Source organism: Schistocerca serialis, chromosome 5 (genome assembly GCF_023864345.2).
Source record: "Schistocerca serialis cubense isolate TAMUIC-IGC-003099 chromosome 5, iqSchSeri2.2, whole genome shotgun sequence".
In the NCBI taxonomy this organism is placed as follows: domain Eukaryota; kingdom Metazoa; phylum Arthropoda; class Insecta; order Orthoptera; family Acrididae; genus Schistocerca; species Schistocerca serialis.
Window position 1 is genome coordinate 2186077 of NC_064642.1, and position 21718 is coordinate 2207794.

Here is a 21718-nt window from a genome sequence, read left to right on the forward strand (position 1 = left end):
ACATCTGGCATTGTATTTGGTATTATAAAGTAATACCAACTTGCCAAGTCTTCAAAATGTGGCCCAACGTAGTAGTGTATGAAATTTTGTACACTTACCTCAGTTCCAAAAATAATTTTTCCTCTGTGTATTTTGCATTTCTTAGGCACACAGTGGTTTTATTTCGCCTTTAATAAAACTGAGCACAAAATTAAACTGTCTTTTTATTTAAACAGCTTTTGAAAAAACTGAATAAAAGTACTTTCAAACAGTGGAAAGTCCAGGACGGAATGTAACAATATTAGAGAAGGAAAGTCGCTACTCAGTGTGGTTTCAGTTATCTGAGACTGCAGACGTGTGGTCGTGGGCGTGCGCGTGTGTGTATGTGTATGTGTATGTGTGTCTATTGCTGATAAAGGCCTTAATGGCCGAAAACTATAATTGTGTGAATCTTTTTGTTGTGCCTATCGCTACTCAGCATGGCGAATAAAACTAATTTTTCATTTGTTTTTAACTTCTGGCAAAATTTGAAATACATTACCAATCTTCTGTACATCTGCTGTTTGTTTATATAGTTTCACATATATTTAGAACTACTTCAACATAATAACAATAATGGGAAAGATTGTGGACTACCTCACAAGGAAAATATGAAACAATTATGTAATTAAATATTGACATGTTAATTTTTATGTATTATTGTGAAGCTGTGCCAAGTCAGCCATCATAAGAAAATTTGTATATCAGTTCATTGATGCTCTCTCACTGTCCAGCGTCTGTAAATATTGTGAAGTTCGACATTTTACCTTTTAGTTTGTTGTGATCCTTATGAGGTCTATTATGTCACCACTCCTTTCAGTAATTATTTCCAAGTTAGTCATAATGGAGGCGAATTGGACATATTCTTTGTTAAGTCCTTTGACTTAAAACTGTCTTAAATTGTTATATGTAATGATTGATTAACACCCAAATATTTGCGTACTTCATATTGTACATTTTGCACATGATTAATTTTAAACTCTGCTCCATTACAAATAAAGAGTTTTGCTCAGCTCACTCTTTCGCTACAACAAACAAGAAAACCATCTCGAAAAGCATAACAAAAACGGATCATAAAGATTTTCACTTTTTCTTTCCAGTCACGTTTCTTTGATATTTTCAGTGCTTATATTGTTTGCTTTATAAAATTACACTGTTTGCTTTATAAAATTACACTTATGTTTTTTCCCACTAAATGCCACGAGGCATCAAGGGATCACCAATTTAGTATTGGAGGGCAGCGTGGAGGGTAAAAATCGTAGAGGGAGACCAAGAGATGAATACACTAAGCAGATTCAGAAGGATGTAGGTTGCAGTAGGTACTGGGAGATGAAAAAGCTTGCACAGGATAGAGTAGCATGGAGAGCTGCATCAAAACAGTCTCAGGACTGAAGACCACAAAAACAACAACAAATGCATACTTCCATTTACAAATTTTTAGAATGACAAAAAACTTTTGATCATGTGCCAAGTACCGTCACACTGCTGTACTCAGTTAAACTGATTCTCGGGTAATTGCTTCAGTGTTCTTCTCTCACTGCACACTGACCTCTCTAAATTAGCTTTGAAATTTGTCATGCGTATGCTGACAGTAAATAGTTTCATGCATCTCTAGAATCACCTTTTATTATGAGAGCCATCTACATAATGTTTCTATCAGTTTTCCTCACCTCTTCTGAGGAAGTACTAAGGGTTTCTGCTATAGATAGTTTCTTGTGAGCTTTTCCCACAGCTCTGCTTTCTTTTTAAGGCTAATTAATTAATTATAATTAAGTAATTATTAATTTTTATTATTTTATTGCCTTCATTCGACCATTGTAGTTCATTATATAAAGGGTTATACAGGGAGTTGTTCTTCAATAATGCTTTTCAGTAATACAGTGCTTATATGAACAATTATATATAAATCTAATAGAGGGAAACATTCCACGTGGGAAAAATATATCTAAAAACAAAGATGATGTGACTTACCCAACGAAAGCGCTGGCAGGTCGGTAGACACACAAACACAAACACGCACACAAAATTCAAGCTTTAGCAACCAACGGTTGCTTCATCAGGAAAGAGGGAAGGAGAGGGAAAGACGAAAGGATGTGGGTTTTAAGGGTGAGGGTAAGGAGTCATTCTAATCCCAGGAATGGAAAGACTTACCATAGGGGGGAAAAAAGGACAGGTATACACTCGCGCACGCACGCGCGCACACACACACACACACACACACACACACACACACACACACACACATACATATCCATCCACACATACACAGACACAGGCAGACATTTGTAAAGGCTTTATTAGTGAAGGACTAGGTGGGTGAGGGCAATGGATTGTTCAGTTTGGAACTGGTATAGGGACTGATGGAAAGAAGGGTTGCAGCCAGAGATGGGAACTTTAAGTGTGACGCCTTTGGGGGTAGTGCCAAATGTCAGACAAGCCTGAGAAAATAAAATATGGGAGTGTAATCTGGCTAGGGTGAAGGCATGTTTGCGGAGGGAATGTAAATAAAACTTAATGGGGTCGTTGTGGGGGTGTTGTGAGGGTGACATGGTATTAGAAGGTGGAAAGTGTAACATGAGGCTGAAATGAAAATGAAAATAAAAATGTGTGGGGAGAGATAAAGGTGAACTAGAAAGCAACTGGAGATCTGGTGTGAAAAAAGGCGAAAAAGTGTTGGTTAAAGCTGGGCTATGTTGATCCTGTGGTGAACTTGGGTTGGTAGACGTGCACAAAGGTTAGGTGGTTGTGTTGCCGCCAAAACACGTTAAAGGGTGGAGAAATTCGGGAAAATTTCGAAAAAACTGTGTATAGATGTATTAAAAGGAGTGTTTTTGTGGTGGCAGATTATGAAAATGAGGCTAACAATTGTCTGATGAAGAAATAATGGCGTTAAAACCTGTGGGAAGCGGCTAAAAATGATCAGTGATGTGGGAAAAATGGAAATGGAAATAAAGCAAAAGTTATTAGAACTAGCCGAAATGGTTGTTTAATAGGTGAAAGGAACTGTTTGTGAACTAGAAACGGTGGATTTTATAGCAGCGGTAGTGTTTAAAGCAGAAGAAAAAAAAATTTTTTTTGGTTATGGTTTGGACATCTCTGCCCAACCTCTTTGCATTTACATATGTCTGCCTGTGTCTGTATTGGATATGTGTGTGTGTGTGTGTGTGTGTGTGTGTGTGTGTGTGTGTGTGTGTGCACGTGCGCGAGTGTATACCAGTCCTTTTTTTCCCCTAAGGTAAGTCTCTCTGCTCCCGGGATTGGAATGACTCCTTACCCTCTCCCTTAAAACCCTCATCCTTTTGTCTTTCCCTCTCCTTCCCTCTTTCCTGATGAAGCAACCGTGGGTTGCAAAAGCTTGAAATTTGTTTGTGTGTTTTTTTTATTGTGTCTATCAACCAGTGCTTTCTCGTTCGGTAAGTTATAGCATCTTTGTTTTTTATATATATTTTTCCCACGTGGAATGTTTCCCTGTATTATATTCAATTATATATAAAGATTTTTTTCTGCCCAATAGTTATTCACCCTTTGTTTGTTTGTGTGTTTGTTTGGTTGTTTGCTTTTCTCCATTTGAGATCACCCTTCCTGTTGTCCTTCAGTGATCTTTCTGTAATCTGCTATGTGTGTCTTGCAGTATTTTAGTTTTGTCTTATTCTTTTATGTTATTTATTGTAACTTGGAGTTCTGTTACAATATTATCAAAAGGAAAGTCGTTACTCACCATATAGCAGAGATGCTGAGTCGCAGATAGGCACAACAGAAAGACTGTCAGAACTAGAGGTTATGGCCATTCAGGCCTTTGTCAACAATAGACTAGACACACACACACACACACACACACACACACACACACACACACACACACACACAGACTGCAGTCTCCGGCATCTGAAACTATACTTAGTTGTGACAGTCTTCTTGTTGTGCCTATCTGCGACCCAGCATCTCTGCTATATGGTGAGTAGAAACTTTCCTTTTCATAATATTGTTACATTCCATCCTGGACTTTCCATTATTTGGAGTTCTCTTACATCTTTCTTAATTCCTGTAATCCGTTTAATGTGTTCTTACTGTTTTGCAGTTTTTATTTTATTCTCTTACTAATTTACCAGTGGTGTTGCGATCAGATGTTGAAAGAGTGAAATGCATTTCTGCCTGATTGTGCTCATTAGCGGTTCTCTTTCCTTGGATACTGTACTGTTTCATTTCGAGCCATTCTCATTTGTGCACATTTACTTGATATTTTTTATTTATGTGTATCCTAATTATTATTCTTTCTGTCTTGAATGCTCCATCAGTTTCTGCTGTATTAGTTATTTTGAGGGTTGTTTCAGATGCATGTGTTGTTTCTAGCTGTGTAACTGTTTCATAATACTTTCATTTTGCAAATATCAGTAGACTTTTTTGTTGTGTTGTAGTTAATTTGCTCTGTTCAGTTTTTTAATTCTATTTTGTCATGTCGGTTTCTCATTTAGGTTGTATATTATGATTTTGCCTAAATATTTAATTTTATCAGCCATTTTTATTTCCTGTTTTTCTGTTGTAATTTTGTTCGTCGGTGGTGGATGAGTTAGCATAATGTCAGTTTTTTAAAACTATATTTTGAGGCCTGTTTTCTGTCCTGTTTCTCATAGTGATTTAACTTGTTAGTCTTTTTGAACACTTTTGACTAGGAGAACAAGATCATCAGCAAATCCCAAGTAGTTTAAAGTTGTATCATTTTTGTATCTTCCAATTCTCATCATCTTTGGGTTATCCTTGGGCCATTCTCTTCTTATATGTTTCAGTGCACTGTTGAATAGTGATGGTGATAAGCAGTCACACTGTCATATTAAGTAATATAATAAGCACCCCATTCTAGCAGACAATGAGTAACAGCTATATTTTGACTGTGTGTCAATTTTATTAGTGTTTTACATTCCGATAATAGTTCAGTTCTCCAGTAATAGTTTCTTGAATCACTTTGGTCATAATAGACTAACCAATATTTTTTCTGATATATTTTTTTTGGCTTTATGAAACAAAAGAACAGTTTGTGCAAAAATTGTGTAACTCTGATGGGTTGGACATGACTCATTTCTATTCCTCTAGCCGATGAGAAAACCAGGATGTCAAAGCGATGTGGACGTTGCAAAGGCTGTTACCGAACAGAAGACTGTGGACACTGTGACGGTTGTCGTAATACGGATGGTATAAGGCACGGACGACAGATACCGCGCTGCTACAACAGACTCTGTATAGGCGTCCACCGTTCTGCAACAGCGTCGAGACGTCGTGTACGTACTCGCGACTCCAGTTCAGATGGTGGAGGAGCTATGCCTCCTACAGTTTTTGAGCACGGTGGCATTGTGCGTCAGTGTTATGGCCCAAGCTGTACACAGCCTGCAAGACCCTCCAGCAAATACTGCAGTGATGCTTGTGGCCTGAAGCTTGCTGCAAATCGCATATATCAGGTAACACAGCAAAATTTCATGTTGTGGACTCACTATAATTACTTTGCCATTGTCATGTGCAATTGTATTTTGTTACTTTTTCGTGTAATTTTTTTACTGGACATGGAAACAGGCCAATTGTAAGTTCAAGTAATTTTCCTAATTTTTCATACAAAAATGTAGCGTTGTGTTGGTATGCTGCAAATTCCTTGAGCATATTCTCAGTTTGAATATAATAAATTTTGTTGAGACTGAGAAGCTTATGTCCAAAAAACCGTGTGGTTTTAGAAAGCATCTCTCATGCGAAACTCAGCATGCCCTTTTCTCACATGATATACTGCGAACTACGGATGAAGGACGATGGACAGATTCCATATTTCTAGATTTCCGGAAAGCATTTGATACGGTGCCTCATTGCAAGCTGTGCAGAAGGTACGAGCATATGGAAGGGGTTTTCAGGTAGTTAGTGGGTCAAAAACATAAGTTATAGAACCAGGTATGTTGTCCTCAATGGCAAGAGTTCATCAGAGATGAGGGTATTGTCAAGAGTGCCCCAGTGGAGTGTGATACGACCGCTGTTGTTCTCTGTATACATAAATGATTTGGCGGACAGGGTGGGAAGCAATGTGCAGTTGTTAGCTTGATAATGCTGTGGTATACAGTAAGGTGTCGAAGTTGAGCGGCTGTAGGAGGATACGAGATGACGTAGGCCTAATTTCTGGCTGGCGTGATGAATGGCAGCTAGCTGTAAATGTAGAAAAATGTAGGTTAATGTAGATGAGTAGGAAAACCAAACCTGTGATGTTTGGATACAGCATTGGTAGTATCCTGCTTGATACAGTCACATCATTTGAATATCTGGGCTCAACATTGCAAAGCGATACGAAATAGAATGTGTGTGTGAGGATTGCAGTAGGAAATGTGAATGGTAGACTTCAGTTTATTGGAAGAATTTTAGGAGAGTGTGGTTCATCTGTAGAGCACACTGCATATAGGACACTAGTGTGACCCATTCTTGAGAATTGCAAGAGTGTTTGGGATCCATATCAGGTCAGATTAAAGGAAGACATCAAAGCAATTCACAGGCGCACTGCAAAAAGCTATTAAGAAAATTTAGAGAAACGGCATTTGAAGCTGATTGCAGAACGATTCTGCTACCTCCATCATACATTGCATGTAAGGACCATGAAGATTAGACACGAGAAATTGGGAGCCATGTGGAGGCATTTAGACAGTCGTTTTTGCCTCGTTCTATTTGCCAGTGGAACAGGAAAGGAAATGAGTAGTAGGGATATGGGGTACCATACGCTGTAAGATCGATTGTGGAGAATCGATGTAGATGGAGATGTAATGGAATGTAGATGCAGGTCCTATCCAGGAATACATTTTTTGAAGCTGTTTTTGTAAGTAGTTGCACTTCTGTGCTACTCTTGTTAACCTCAACATACTGAAACGAATACGTAAATGTGAATAATGCTGTATGAGAGAGCAGCTGTTGTCAGAAAAAAGAAATGTTGTATTGAAAGCTATAAGAAAATTTTGTACATGCTCAATACTTACTAGAGATAGGGAGGAAAAAATAAGACCAAATGATTCTGTGAAGGTAGCACACTACCCAGAAATCAAGACTACACGGATGGGATAGAAGCGAATGACAGTATCAGAGATTTGTATGTGAGAATAATTAATCACTTGAGATGAGTTCTGTTAATATGCATAGTAACATCATATGAGAAGGTAATGGAATGTAGAAAAATTAATGATTGAAAACATGTTACTATTTAAACAGGTAAAATTACAGGTGTTGAGACATAAGGAGAAAAGTGCAGATATGAATGAGCGATGAGACTGAATACAAAGTAAAGAGAACTGTGAAAACGTTTAGTAGGATAGGGTGTCGCAAAAAGTGGAGGAACACATTACTGGTGGTGTTAAGTTGTTTGTTACAGAGGAAGTTCATAGAATTCATTTCACTTTAATGGTATTAGATAAAGCATTACAACCTCACAGCCATTATATCAGGTTTTGAAACTTTCCCTGGAGGATATGTGGGCGGGGCAGTGATTAAGGTGTTCCGTACAAAAGATTTTCTTGTGGCTGTTTAGTTTGCAGCCAAGTTCATTGAGATCCCTCAAGTGAACAATCAATCTAGTTTTTCTTACTATGTCATCTCACTGGTCCTGAATGAATAGAAAGCAGTGCAATTGAAACAGAAACTGCGTATCAGCTGCTAGTAGAACCTTTTCAGTTAAACAATACTGTAGCATAGTACCAGATTTACTAAATATCACAATTAGTTTAAACAACGATTCAAGTGTTTCATGGGGAATTGTCTCTCCTTTCATTCTGTACACATAGTGCCACATACCATCAAATACTTCTCTCTTCAGACACTTTGTGAACTTGTTTATCACTTTCTATGTGAAGCCCACAACTAGACCTTTTATTGTTTTCAGATTCTTTTGTTTATTAAAGTACAACAAAAGACTAAAGTTAATAATATAACTGAAAATTGCTGAGAAAATTATACTGACGGAAATGTCTTATCATTTAGGTCTTGCCGCAACGTATCCAGGAATGGTCCCTTTCACCTTGTGTTGCAGAAGAAAATAATAAAAGACAATTAGAAAGTGTACGGAGACAACAGTTGGAAGTACGTGCTATTCTTCATGATCTTGATAAACGGCATAAGGAACTGGATGCTATGATAGATCGAGCAGCTGCTGCTGTAGCTGACCCTAACTGGAAAGAGGAAGCAGAGGATGAATGTGAAGCTAGCATGTACTGCATCACATGTGGTCACGAGATACATTCACGAACTGCCATCAAGCATATGGAGAAATGCTTCAACAAGGTAGATCACTATGCTATGAATTCTTAGCCTTATTTCTTACGAAAGGAGAATTAAATTTTCATTGTGATATTTTTTTCTGTTAACCGTTTGCATTTTATGTTTTAGTACGAAAGTCAGTCTTCATTTGGATCTATATACAAAACTCGTATTGAGGGTAACAATATGTTCTGTGACTATTATAATCCAGCAAACCAGACATATTGCAAGAGACTGAAGGTACTCTGCCCAGAACATTCAAAAGAACCAAAGATTTCTGATACTGAGGTGTGTGTAAAATGTGATGAATAGTTTTCTTGAAAGTGAACATAAAGTAGTATTCATTTGGCTAAGTGTTGTTTTAATAAATGTCCTACAATTTGTATCAGATTATCTGTACTGCAAGGTCAGAAAAAAATTTCTGTTTCATTATTGTTCATCTCAGGTATGTGGCTGTCCTCTGGTGGTAAATGTATTTGAACCTACAGGTGAATTTTGTCGTGCACCAAAAAAGAGCTGTGTGAAACACTATCATTGGGAAAGGTTGCGGAGAGCTGAAATTGATATGGAGAGAGTTAGACAGGTATGTTATTTCTAGGTGAAATCAAACAATGGAAAGTCCAGGTTGGAATATCAACAATATTATTAAAAGGGTAGATTGCTATTCACCGTAATGACCACTTGCTTACCTTTAGGCTAAAACCTTCTTGAGAAAAGAAAAGGAAATATTCATTCACACAAGCACCTCATGCATTCGTGATAGCATTCTGGCTGCAGTGGCTGGAGAGAGTAGTCATGTACGCATGAGGTGTGTTTGCTTGTGTGAATAGGTACGTGTTTTCATTTCTGAAGAAGGCTTTAGCTAAAAGCTACGTGTGTAACTGTCTTTGTTTTGTGTGTCTGCAACTAGACATGTCATTTTTAAGGTGAGTAGCATTCCAGCCTTTTCATAATTCTATTGTTTTTAGGTAACATGTTTTTAGTAATAGATCTGAGAAAGAAATTTTCATCAGTTACATTTTAAGTTAAATCAAAATCCCCCACCACAGTGTCTGTATAAGTTAGGCTAATCTCAGAAACTAGTGTACGATTTTGGTTTGGTTTTCACTTTTACTTTGATTCATGAGGAAGGTTTGTGTACATAATTTATTACCGCAAAGTAATGGTGAGTAGCAATCCACTCTTACCATAACATCTCAGAGCTGTACTGAATTGGATGCATAAGACCCACTTGATAACATGGAGAAACTAAAAGAAATTAATTTTAATAAAACAGCAATCAGGAACAGTGGCTACAATCCTTCCCTCGTTGACAAACTTCCAGGTAAATAAAAGCTATAAACTACAGATCTACCACCACCTTGCCAATGCAATCTGCGAAAAGCATGATCAGATATGCTGCTATGCCCTTTCTATGAAGCCTGTCCTGTAAGATAGCCAGTCTCTTCAAAAGTACAAATATGAGAATAGGTTATTTCACAACAATAAGCTGAAACATTAAGCTATTCATAATGTAGGTACATCCATCCAACCCAATAAGAAATTTAATATAGACAAATTAGTATACAATTCCTGTCAAAAATACTACGTCGGCCAGACAGGCAGAAGCTTCAAGGTAAGATTCGAGGAGCATCTTAATGCAGTTCAGCTAAACAACTTAAGCAAGTCCACCTTTGCTGCTCACATAGCTGATGAGAAACGTTCTGTACAGAGCACTGAAAACAACGTACAGATCCTTCTGTATGCAGACAAGAGCATTATTATGAACATCCTTGGGAAAAAAAACTAGAAATATTTAAAAATAAAAACTTATAACCCCAGAACATTCTCATTAAACAGACAGAACTAACAAACAATGCTTTCCTGGGGGGGAGGGGGGGGGGGGGGAGCTTCAAAACACTACTCTCTCTCATAGGACACCAAAATTAACTGCTCCAGTTGCTAACACAAATATAGACCTCAAATGTTTCTAATAGATTACCTATACACCACACGTTAAGTATGTGGGATTGTTTGAAAAAAGTAAAAGTTCATTTAATTAGTGGACAATTGTTGTTTTTACAACATAGCTTGTACAATCATGGAACTATCACAATGTCAGTTACTGACGATGTAGCTTTAGTCTTGTAATCTTTGAATACAGGATTGATGTTGTATTCCCCGAGAATGCAGTATTGATGATGTACTCTCCGACATAGTCGTGATGATTAAGTATCTAGGCATAATATTGCAAAGTGATACAAAATGAAATGAGGACAAAGTCAGTAGAAGGGGGAAGGTGAATGGTAAATTTTAGTTTTGTTGGTAGAATTTTGAAAACATGTAGCTCATCTATAAAGCATACCACACGAGTATTATGGAGACACTTCATGAATTCGAATGGAAACCCCCAGAGGGAAGATGATGATCTTTCCGAAAAACACTGTTGAGGTAATTTAAGGGACTGGCGGCATTTGCAGCTGACTGCAGAACAAGTTACTGCTGCCAACATGCATTTCGTGTAAGGACCGTGAAGACAAGATAGGAGAAATAGGACTTACACAGAGTCGTACAGACAGTCTTCTCCCCCCTCCATTTGTGAGTGGAACAGAAAGGGAATAACTAGTAGTGGTACAAGTTGCCACTGAGATGCAGATGTAGAGCAATGTGACAAACAGCCAGTGCTCCAAAATAGCTCTTTTCATAACTTGGTGGTGACTAGTTTCAGGTTATTATTCAAACCCATTCTCAAATCATCCATCCACTCAGAATAAATATTACTCCACATAGCAAAAAAGCATGACAATAGTTATGATGGCTTGCTTTGACTCCTTTGCATAATGATTTTCATGATTTTTTGCTATGTGGAGTAATATTTATTCTGATTAGATGGGTGAGTTGAGAATAGGTTATAAATGAAAACCCAAAACTAGTCATCATCAAGTAATAAAAATAGCTATTTTGCAACTGTGTCTGTTCGTCGTGTTGAAATAGCTTTGTGAGTTGCTGACTCTTCAGCAAGCTGGAAACCCATAAATGTGCATGTAGATAAAGGTGTAAGTTGTTACTGTTTATAACAGAACCATCAAATATCTTTCAACTCAGTTCATAATTTCTTTCTTTTTCTCCAAACTATTATCTAATGTACTAGTGCTGATGTTCACAGTACAGGTGCTGTTTTTCAGTGGCTGAAGATAGATGAGCTGATAGAACAAGAGCGTCAAATACGCCACATGATGGCGAGCAGGGCAGGTGTTCTTGGTCTGATGCTGCATTCCACGTACAATCATGACCTCATGGAGCAGATGACGTCAAATCAAGACCGACAGCAGTAATATTGACCGAGAGAAGCAATGTTACCAACTACAATATCACAGTATTGATGCTGTGTTACATTTAAGAAATATTTTAATTACAGTTAAGTTAATATCTCTTGGTTCCACTTGAACATATTATTGTATGTTTTTATCAACAGTGAGCAATTATTAAACATCATTTTCTGCTTGTCAGAAAATAAAATGGACTGCACTGCATAAAAAAGATAAACTGTTTTTCATATAAAATCCTGCATAGCCTTTTAATGGTAACAGTTGACTGGTATTAGCCACTTTATAGCGATGGTTCACTGGTGTGATTATTAGCAACTTAATAGCAATGGTTCACTGGAATAATTATTAGCTTTTTTGTATTGGTGGGGACCATTAAATTAGTCTGTCATTACTGAGGAGAAGGAGAAAGTAATAAGGAATAGCATTTCTCTCCACCATGACTGTACAGTGGCTTGTGATGTATTTATGAAGGTGTATACCTGGCAGCGAAAGGCTTTTGAGATTATGGGCAATGAATGTGGCCAGCATGGGAAGATAAAAAATGGAGCAAGGGGGTGATATGTTCTATTTTATAAAGTTTTTACATTGTTATTCTACTTCTCTACAATTTTAACGTGTGTCCTTATACATCAGAACTGTGCAATGTTGCTGTCTTTTGAATGCTTACTGAATTGGTAATAAATGTAAATGTCGTGTGACTAGGACCTCCCTACAGTTAGACCATTCGTCGGATGCAAGTCTTTCGATTTGATGCCACTTCGACGACTTGCGCATCGATGGGGATGAAATGATAATGATGATGATGATGATGATGATGATGATGATGATGACAATACAACACCCAGTCACAGATTGGAGAAAATCTCTGACCCGGCCAGGAATCAAACCCGGGCCCTTAGGATTGACATTATCTCGCACTGACCACCCAGCTACCGGGGGTAATGACATTCCAAAATCATTTGTGGTCCCCCCCCCAATGTTAAGCTGCCTGGTAGAATATGATTAAGTCGCAAGTCAGATGTGCCTTGGAGTGGCAGATTTCAGATCTGTCTACTCACTGTCACGTTAGTAAGTGTACCCAGCATCTCTATTATCCAGGAGACAGAATAGCAGTTACCTTAGATCAAATCTTCTTCGCCCTGTGATCTCGTGGATCATTATCGGAAGGCCCCTGAAACATACACAGATTCAGATTTATAAGCTGGCTCACATTCTGCACTTCTTTGCTGGTTAGTCCGTATTGCACAACTAAAAAGAATAGTGCTCTCAGGATTCAAATTATAAAAACACTAATGTTTAATCTGGTAGAACTATATTGTTATCTCTACAATTTCTCTTGAAGCTCAGTGATAATTCTTAAACTTCACAACTATTTGGATGTCTTTTGATCCCTATTAGAGCCTAAGATACAGCTGAAACTATGTCTATCTTTGTTATCAAGAATTAACTGCAATTATATTGCCAGATGCCAAAAATCCCTCGGGGAAATCTTTTCCATTCTCCCAAGCACATTTCAAGATTGTTTCAATAGTGGGAATTGGCATCTCTCTACGATCCACCATATGACAAAAAAAAAATTTTCGGTCTTCATCATAGTGTGGAAAATAATTCAGGTGATTTCATTAATGGATTACTGAGTGAAGTGTTACTGTGTTAAAACACTGGATTCATATTCAGAAGGAAAATTGTTATTGTTCAAATCCAGATTTCCATAAATTGCAGTAAGTGAATGGTATGATTTGTTTGAAGTGGCTCTGATTGATTTCCTTCACCATCCTTCTCACACAACAGAAGTGATTTCGTTCAGATGTTAACCTGTCACATTTTAGCATTTGTTCCTCTCTGTTTACCTTCCTTCCTTTTGCTTAAGAATTTTCTACCATAGTGCTAGAAGCTTTCAGAATGAAATGGAACATGAAAATATGAGGCATGTTTTTAAGTAATACTGTATTGAAATAAGGATAAAACAAGTAGACATTTCATTGCAATTTTATTTTTACATTAAAACTTGTGCAAGCCTGTACTTTAACCTACTTTTTTTAATAGTCGGCAGTACTGAGGTGCATATCGTATCTTACAACTAGTTTTTGAATACCATTCTCATAGAAATCTGCCCCCAGATTAGGCAACAGTTGCATAAACCACACTTCTTGACACTTGAGGAAACTCATCACATAACATCAAAATTGTAAAGCAACTGTTCTCTCAGGGTTGCACACTTCATTCCTCATCATGCACTTTCTTGCAGCCATCTATAAAAGCTTTCACCCATTTCCGTACCATCCCATCGTTCATAACATTTTCTCCACACATTTTACTGATCTGATGATGAATTACAGCCACTTTCATGTACTAAGAAAATGGATGACAGAATATATTTCACAATCAGTGTGATTCTCAATCATAGGAGGCATTTCAAACACTCACAAATAAATTTAAACATGCGAGATATTTGTGGGATTTATGTAGAAAAATAGATTAAGTACAGGATTTCATGTAAAAATAAAATTGCTAAGAAAAGTGTACATATGCCTTGCACATTTTAAGGATCAGAAAGAGAATGTTTATGAAACTGGATTAAAAACAAGTGTGTAGAACTTCTCCTGTTTTCGACATTGTTGATTATGCAGAAGAATGACTTCAGTGACAACACATCAGTAACAAAACCATTAGGGATCTGAGCAGGAACTGATCAGAGAGTATTAGCCGTAGAGGTTCAGATGTTCACCACATTTGGCTATTGTACACTGTAGCGAGGGTGTTGGATCGAATGGGATTTGTCTCTGGGGTTGTGCAGGTCTGGGTTTATTTGTATAAAAGCATTTATTAACAATGTAAGTATTTTCACAGAAACATAATGGCACCAGTGTAGGCAATTTATAGTAAATCAACAGTATTTTGCCCAAGCACGAAGGTGTGACTCAAATGAGCTTCAGCCTCTGTGAGACACAGTGGGCACTAACTAAGAACAACAAAATAGAAAGTACAATATTCACACTCTTCGCACATCGCACTCGACAGTCATGTGATCGCATAAAACGTGATAAATGAATAAAATCACGACATAATCTGCCTCTACTACCCAGTACGTCTGTCAGTAACTTACTATTGCTACGCACAGCAGAACTACCGAGGTTAAGTAGTCTATGGACATCAACAGCAACATAAAAAATACAAAACTTTTGTATATGTACAATAGCCGAACATGCCTTTGTACTCGAACAAGCCTTCAATGCGATTACAAACAGGATGTAGAACTCTCCCTTGTGCGGCAGTACGACGCACCCTCAGCTCGGAGATAAGGCACAATACCAAAGCACTCCCACGGCCGTGCCCTGTAATATCTAAACTCGTAAAGAAAAACAATGTTAGGGAAGGGATAGATTGCTACTCACCATACAACTGACAACCAGTTGGAGCTGCCGGTGGTAGTGGTCGTGTGCAAGGGATGTGCTCGTTTCTGTGAATGTATGTGTCTTTTCTGTGCTGAAGAAGGCTTTGGCCAAAAGCTATAATGTGTAACAGTCTTTTCATTATGCCTGTCTGCAGCTCAATGGATCATCTTTATGGTGAGTAGCAATCTGTCCTTTTACTAGTACGGTTGATATTCCAACCTGGAATTTCCTTTGTGGAAACTTCAAAAGAATTCTTCACGCTCAAAGCACATACTCGAGCCAGTGGGTGTCCTCGCCATACACAGTACTCGTTGTGCAGTAAGTCCAATCTGACAACTGTCGATTGTCCAGACACTGCAGGCCACTAAGTATGCTCCTAGTGCTCCATATATTACAGCAATAAGAAAACCACTCTTCTCTGTACCTAGTTGCAGGTTCCACCGTCCCCGACCACTCGATAAAGACACGTTTGCCGGTTGCTGGCCACCAGCCGACTGCTGACCAGTTTTAACTGTGGCCCGTGAGGACAACTTGGGTCAGCCCCACTGCACCGTAAAAGAGTCCACGTAGCAAACCACAGCAGGACCGGAGCTGCCCCACGATCTGTCCTCTGCTTACCGCTGCAGCTTCCAGCAGGGGCTGAAGTTTGCACTGCATCTCCCCATTCTGCTGCCGACATAGACGACGTCGGCCGTCACGCCGATCCTCGGTCCCGACGATGCGCCCGGGGCATGTCTGCTGCTTCTCACTGATGCTTTTTATATGTGTGGTGTGTCCAAAAGAACAGACACCACACACACAAATATATTTCCCTTGACGGAAATTAATGATCGTTCATTGCAGATGCACTCTTTCTCCAACCCCCTGTGGGAATTAGTGTGAAGCTGAAAGCAGTGAGAGTAATTAACAGGGGATGCTATGTATGTAGTATGTATCGAGTTGGGAGTTTGGGTTAGATGTGAAGTATGCTCGACAGTCGAAGTGGTCGAGACGAATACTTGCACGAAGTGGGAAGTCTGGGTTCGAGATCCAGTCCGGCACATATTTTCACCTTTTGCCATTGAATTTACTTTGATGCTCAATTTCAGATAATGTCAGAATTTCAATTTCGTCTACCTCTTCTGTGTCGTGCTGCTAAACCTAAGCTCGGTGCAGTGCTGCTGAGGCTCAGACGACTCCGACCGCACCCTCTAGCCGAATAGCGGGCACCAGAGCAAAGCTGCTGCAGCAGCCCGTGCCGCAGTTCAATTTCACAGTACAACACAGACTGTGTTTTTCTTTTAATACGAGGGCTATCCACAAAGTACATTACGTTCTCGTTTGTGTCCGTTAGGGGCGGGGCTAGTGTGGCCATCTTGGTGTCGTGGCATTCCGCCGCTCAGTTGGCATCCTGCCGTGCTAGTGAGAGGTTTGTGCTGTACTCCATTGAGTTACTGTGACAGTTTGAAATGTCAGCGTTAATTGAAAATGCCGCGAAGTGTGAAGTGCGTGCTGTAATAAGGTTTCTGACTGCAAAAAACTGTACACCGATAGAAATCTGTCGGCAGCTTTGTGAAGTGTATGGGGACAACATAATCACTGAAGGTGGAGTGCGTCAATGGGTCATAAAATTCAAAAATATCCAAACTAACCTTCACGACGAAGAGCGAAGTGGAAGACCCAGCATAGTGACTGCCGAACTTGTCGAAAAAGTCGATGCCGCGGTCCGTGAAAACCGTAATTTCACAATAATGGAACTCTCTATGAGTTTTCCACAAATTTCACGAAGTTTGTTGCACGAAATCATTACTGAAAAGCTTGGTTACCACAAGTTTTGTGCAAGGTGTATTCCAAAAATCTTGGCAGAGATTCACAAAAATCAGCGAATGGCTGCAGCGTTGACGTTTTTGGACGCTTACGAGAAAGATGGCGATTCATTACTCGATCGCATCGTTACTGGTGACGAAACATGGGTTAAGCATGTGAACTGCGAGACAAAATTGCAGTGAATGCAGTGGGGGCACATAAATTCCCCCCAAAAACCCAAGAAATGCATGCAGACAATGTTGGCAAGGAAGGTGATGGCGACTGTCTTTTGGGACAGAAAAGGTGTGATTTTTGTGGATTTCCTGGAAAGAGGCACTACAATAAACTCTAAAAGGTATTGCCAAACTCTGCACAACCTCAGAAGAGCAATACAAAACAAGCGCAGGGAAAGTTGGTCTCAAAGATCTTACTGATTCACAACAATGCCCGGGCACAAGCGGCAAATGCAACTCGTGAAGTTTTCGAATCTTTTAAGTGGGAGTTGTTTCCTCATCCGCCGTACAGTCCCGACCTGGCACCGAGCGACTTCCACTTATTCCCAGCAATGAAGAAGTGGTTGGCAATGCAGCGTTTTGATGACGACGCACAGCTTCAAGAAGAGGTAACTACGTGGTTGAAGGCGCAGGTGGCCGAATTTTACGACAAAGGAATTTCCAAGCTCATCCATCGCTATGATAAGTGCCTTAATTTAAATGGCAACTATGTAGAAAAGTAGTATTTAAGTATGGCTTTCATCTGTATATAATAAAAAAAATTTCCAATACTTTATTTATTTTTAATTCCAAAATGTAATGTACTTTGTGGATAACCCTCGTAATAGTGACATGCAGAAAGTTTATTTGTTTCATAATATCTTAAATAGGCACAAAAATTTTTGAGTTGTATACTCATGTGGAACAAAACAAGGGTACTTCACTAACTGCTAATTTCTTTCCAGTACAGATATTCAGAATTTGTTTTCTAAGAGAAATTACAGTTCTCTACACCATATTGGAATGGACTAGATGTGATTGCAGCTTTCAGTTTGACATCTGTTCAGTCCTCAGTGTGCTCTTCAGGCTATCTGGAAATTGTACATACCTGAAAATCATGTCCATAGCATCAGAGACAAGCTTACTTTATTACTGAAGCAAGGGGAGGAAGTTTAAGCCTGCTGAGAACTTGCTCATATGAAATCAACAGAAATGAGTTAAGTGGTATTCCACTGAAGGTGATCTGTAATTGCCAATACACAATATAGCACAGTCCCCTTGCATGCAATTTATTAATATGGTCACGGTTCAGTGACAGAGTTAGTGGCTGGAGTTGAGGACACAGGGACCAAATATCTCCTGAGACAAGGAAGTCTCTTCTGTCAGGAAAGTGCCAACAGCCTCTTCGAATTGGATGAGGGGAAGTAAGGTGGCCCTGCAATGGGAAATCTACTATGGTCAACACCACAAGATGCCAAAGGCAATAGGAAAACACAACATTAAAGACCCTAGTCGAAACCCTTTCCCTATATGAATAATCCAAGCATGGCAGGTCCTGAGAAGATGATTTTGGAGTAATATACCCACTCTCGAATCTCCAAATTGGTACTTTGTCAGGAGAGGCGTATTGTATGTTAAGAATAATAATGAGAGAAAAAGGAAAGTATTGTGTTTCAAAATTGGAATGTGGAATGTAAGAAAGAAAAATAGAGGAGTAAACTGAAAAATGTGGTAAGAGACATGAAGAGGTATAACAGTTATAGTTTAGAACTAAGTGAGCAGAAGTGAACAGTAGCTGAATATCTAGCTGTTTTTAGTAGTGCTATATATTTTTGTTGCAAGAATTTGCAATTCTTAATCTTTCGCTGGAGTGAATTTACCCTAGTGTAGTCTTCTGCCACAGAAGTTGCTACTGCTGCTTTATTTGCTTGATTCCACGAACCTTGCGAATAGTAAATGTTCAGTAGACCTCCAGCCTCAGAGTCTCAGATTTTAGTCTCGCATTTTGTAAGTGTATATTCAGTCAGTCAGTAGTGCAGTAGTTACTCAGCTGTTTGTTTTGAGACTAGTGCCTGTTGTAATTTGCATAGTTAGCTACTCGGTTCGGTGCCAGCTATCACCTGTAACACATTTCCAGGGCATCGAGTTACATATTTAGCTTTTCTTGTGTGTGCTTAATAGTATGTATTTGTTTAATTGCTTGCATATTTTGGTATTTAGGAAGTGCAGTCTCGCTTTTTTTTGTAAATTCAGACAGTCCGTAGATCAGTTGACATTTCTTCTGGATAGCGAGTTACAAAGTTCACACGTGTGTAACAAGTTGCTTATCTAGGTTTCTCCCAGCTTTCACTGTTTACTCTTCAGTTAATCTTGCTAGAATGGGTAAAATGTGTGCCTGCTGTCTGCGCCCGGAGGAGGAGCTGGGTGCAGTTTGTGAACAGTTGAATGTGGGTTTGGCTGCAATCAGTCGCCTTCAGGCTACCGCCTCGTGGTGTAGGGGTGGCGGAGGTTCTAGAGCATCGCACGGGACACCTCGGATGTCGCTTGTTTCACCTGTGGGCTCTACTGCTGAGGCACCTTCTAGTGTACACCACGTGGTAGACCAGCAGGGTGAGTGGCGGGTGGTAATGCATTCGTGTCACTCGAGACTGAAGGCCAGTTTGGAGGCTGGCCTTGTGGCCTTGCCTACTCGGCCTGTGGGTGAACAGGTGGCCGTTCCTTCAGCAGGGTCTGAGCAGGAATACATGGGCAGGGGTTTACTGGTTATTTGGAGCTCCAATGTTGTGCAAATTATGGAGCCCCTTAGGAAGATAGCATTCAGGGCTGAAAAGGACGCCAATCTGCACTCGGTATGTCTGCCGGGGCGCCTCATCCGAAATGTGGAGGTGGCCTTCACTGCAGCTTTCGAATGTAGAGGGTGGAGTCATCTGCAAGTTGCGGCTCACATCAGCACCGACGATCCTGTCGCGTGTGCTCTGAGGCCATCCTCAGTTCTTACCAGCAGCTGGCAGAGGTGGTGAATACTGCTGGCTTTGCACGCGGGGTACGAGCAGAGCTTGCAATTTGCGGCATTGTTCTCAGAATTGATGGGGTGCTTTGGCTTGGAGCTGAGTGGAGAATCTCAACCAAAGGCTTATTCATCTCTGTGACGGTCTTGGCTGCAGATTTCTGGACCTTGTACTGTAATCAACCGTTCGAGATAAAGTTTATCTGAAGCAAAAAGTATGATGCCCACAGTAAAGAGTTAAGGTAATTTCATGTGTTTAATTTATTTAATTATGAATATTTTCTTTTATGATAAATAATGGACTTGTTTAAGATGTTACATGCTCTAGAATCTAGGAAGCGGGAATGTCTGCAACTTCCGGGCACATGTTGGCTTGCTTTGTCAGTATTGGAGGGAGACGGACGTGCTTATGTGACAAGTGTAGTATAATGGATTTAGATTATCAATGCCCATAGTGAAAATGGTGTAGTCCCTAACAAAAAGTACAAATAAATATAATTTTTAGCTGAAAGTATTTCAGATCCAGTGGTGTTTATTTCAAACAAGAAGAAAACCCAGGCCATGCTTGTTGGCATGATTATTTTGCAGACAAAACTAAGAGAACCCCCTAGACAAATGAGATCTGCAGTGTGTAATCTTTCAGCAGCTACTAAAAAATAAGTCTTGCTGAAATTGTACTGGAGCTGGTCATATTATTCCCATTCAAAAACACATGGTGAGAGTGTGGTCCTACCACAATATACCGGGTAAGATTCTACAAACAATTTTTTTAGTTATCTAAGAAACGAGAATGATAACAACCAGTACAATATGGTGGCGTCGTCCAGGATTATTGAAAAAGTTATTGAAATAAATTACCACCGAAATTGCGAAGACGACAGAGTTCGTACATCCTGGATGAAAATGTTCAAGAAAGTCATATGCTGATACCTTCAAGACAACGAAATGCAGTTACTGGAGCCAGAATAATGGCGCAATAAGCCAAGAAAGAAGAAAAAAGTGCAAAGTGTTGTGCAACAAAAAAGCAATATTCATATAAGTGTAGTGTTTCAGTGTTGTGAATTGTATCAGGCACCAATCAACAAAGATGATGTTATAAGATGAGAAAATCAGTAAACTGTGAGTAAGATAATTTAGTATCCTTTAGCAAAAATAAATTTATTGTGTTTGTTTATTCCTGTGTAAAAAGATGACGATTGTAAAAGAGGAAAGTATTGACGACGGTACCCAAACGCTAGTACCGATGTAAATTTATCATACGAAAGTGACTGCAACAGTAATAGTCTGGATCCTGTAGAGAAAGTTGAAACTCGTACGGAAAGACAGGATGAAGTTAAAGACGTGTTATCAACAATAATGAATTATATGGAGGGAAAATTTAAGGCAATTGATGACACTAACAGACAAAACATGGAGTAGTTAGGAAATATTAAAGACAGACTCGATGCTAATGAGATTCGTTTGGAACAAATGGAGCAAACCAACACAGCTCAGTTAGACCAGAATCTTAAGGACATCAGTGATAGATTTGAAAAAGAGTTCAAAGAATATGAAAAGAAAAATGACAATCGCTTTCAAAAAGTAGAAGCAAAAATTTCCAGTTTGAGTCATAATATGGTTAAGATCACAGGTAAGGTCAATTACGTCGGGAGAAAGGGTAAAAATGTAGGTGCAAAAGTAAAAAATCTGAAAACTGAAATTAGTACAGGTAGAGAGAAAATCCATAATGTGTTTAAAGTTGTGCATGCAGATATCAAACATGTAGAAGACGCAGTATCTGATCGTATTTCTATTGTAGAAGATAAAATTGTTCAAGTAGAAGGCAAATTTGAACAAAAGATAGGAAGGATTACTGAAAAAATAGATTTAAATAAGGAAAGATTAAGTCTAGAGTTTAGAAAATAGTATAAGTGACATCACTAAGAAATTTGAAAGTGTTAGTAGCAATATGGT

General features: G+C 39.1%; 1 protein-coding gene across 2 annotated transcripts in view; it reads left to right on the forward strand.

Annotated features, from left to right (window-relative positions):
* Positions 1 to 11783, forward strand: part of LOC126480893 (CXXC-type zinc finger protein 1-like) — an 83930-nt gene extending 72147 nt beyond the window's left edge. For both annotated transcript variants that reach the window (XM_050104288.1, XM_050104289.1), the window contains exons 5-9: positions 5107 to 5468; positions 8002 to 8301; positions 8407 to 8565; positions 8723 to 8860; positions 11442 to 11783. In XM_050104288.1, coding sequence (XP_049960245.1) covers positions 5107 to 5468; positions 8002 to 8301; positions 8407 to 8565; positions 8723 to 8860; positions 11442 to 11591 — 1109 coding nt within the window. In that variant the 3' untranslated portion in view covers positions 11592 to 11783. The remainder of the gene's footprint in view (positions 1 to 5106; positions 5469 to 8001; positions 8302 to 8406; positions 8566 to 8722; positions 8861 to 11441) is intronic.
* Positions 11784 to 21718: the final 9935 nt, after the last annotated feature.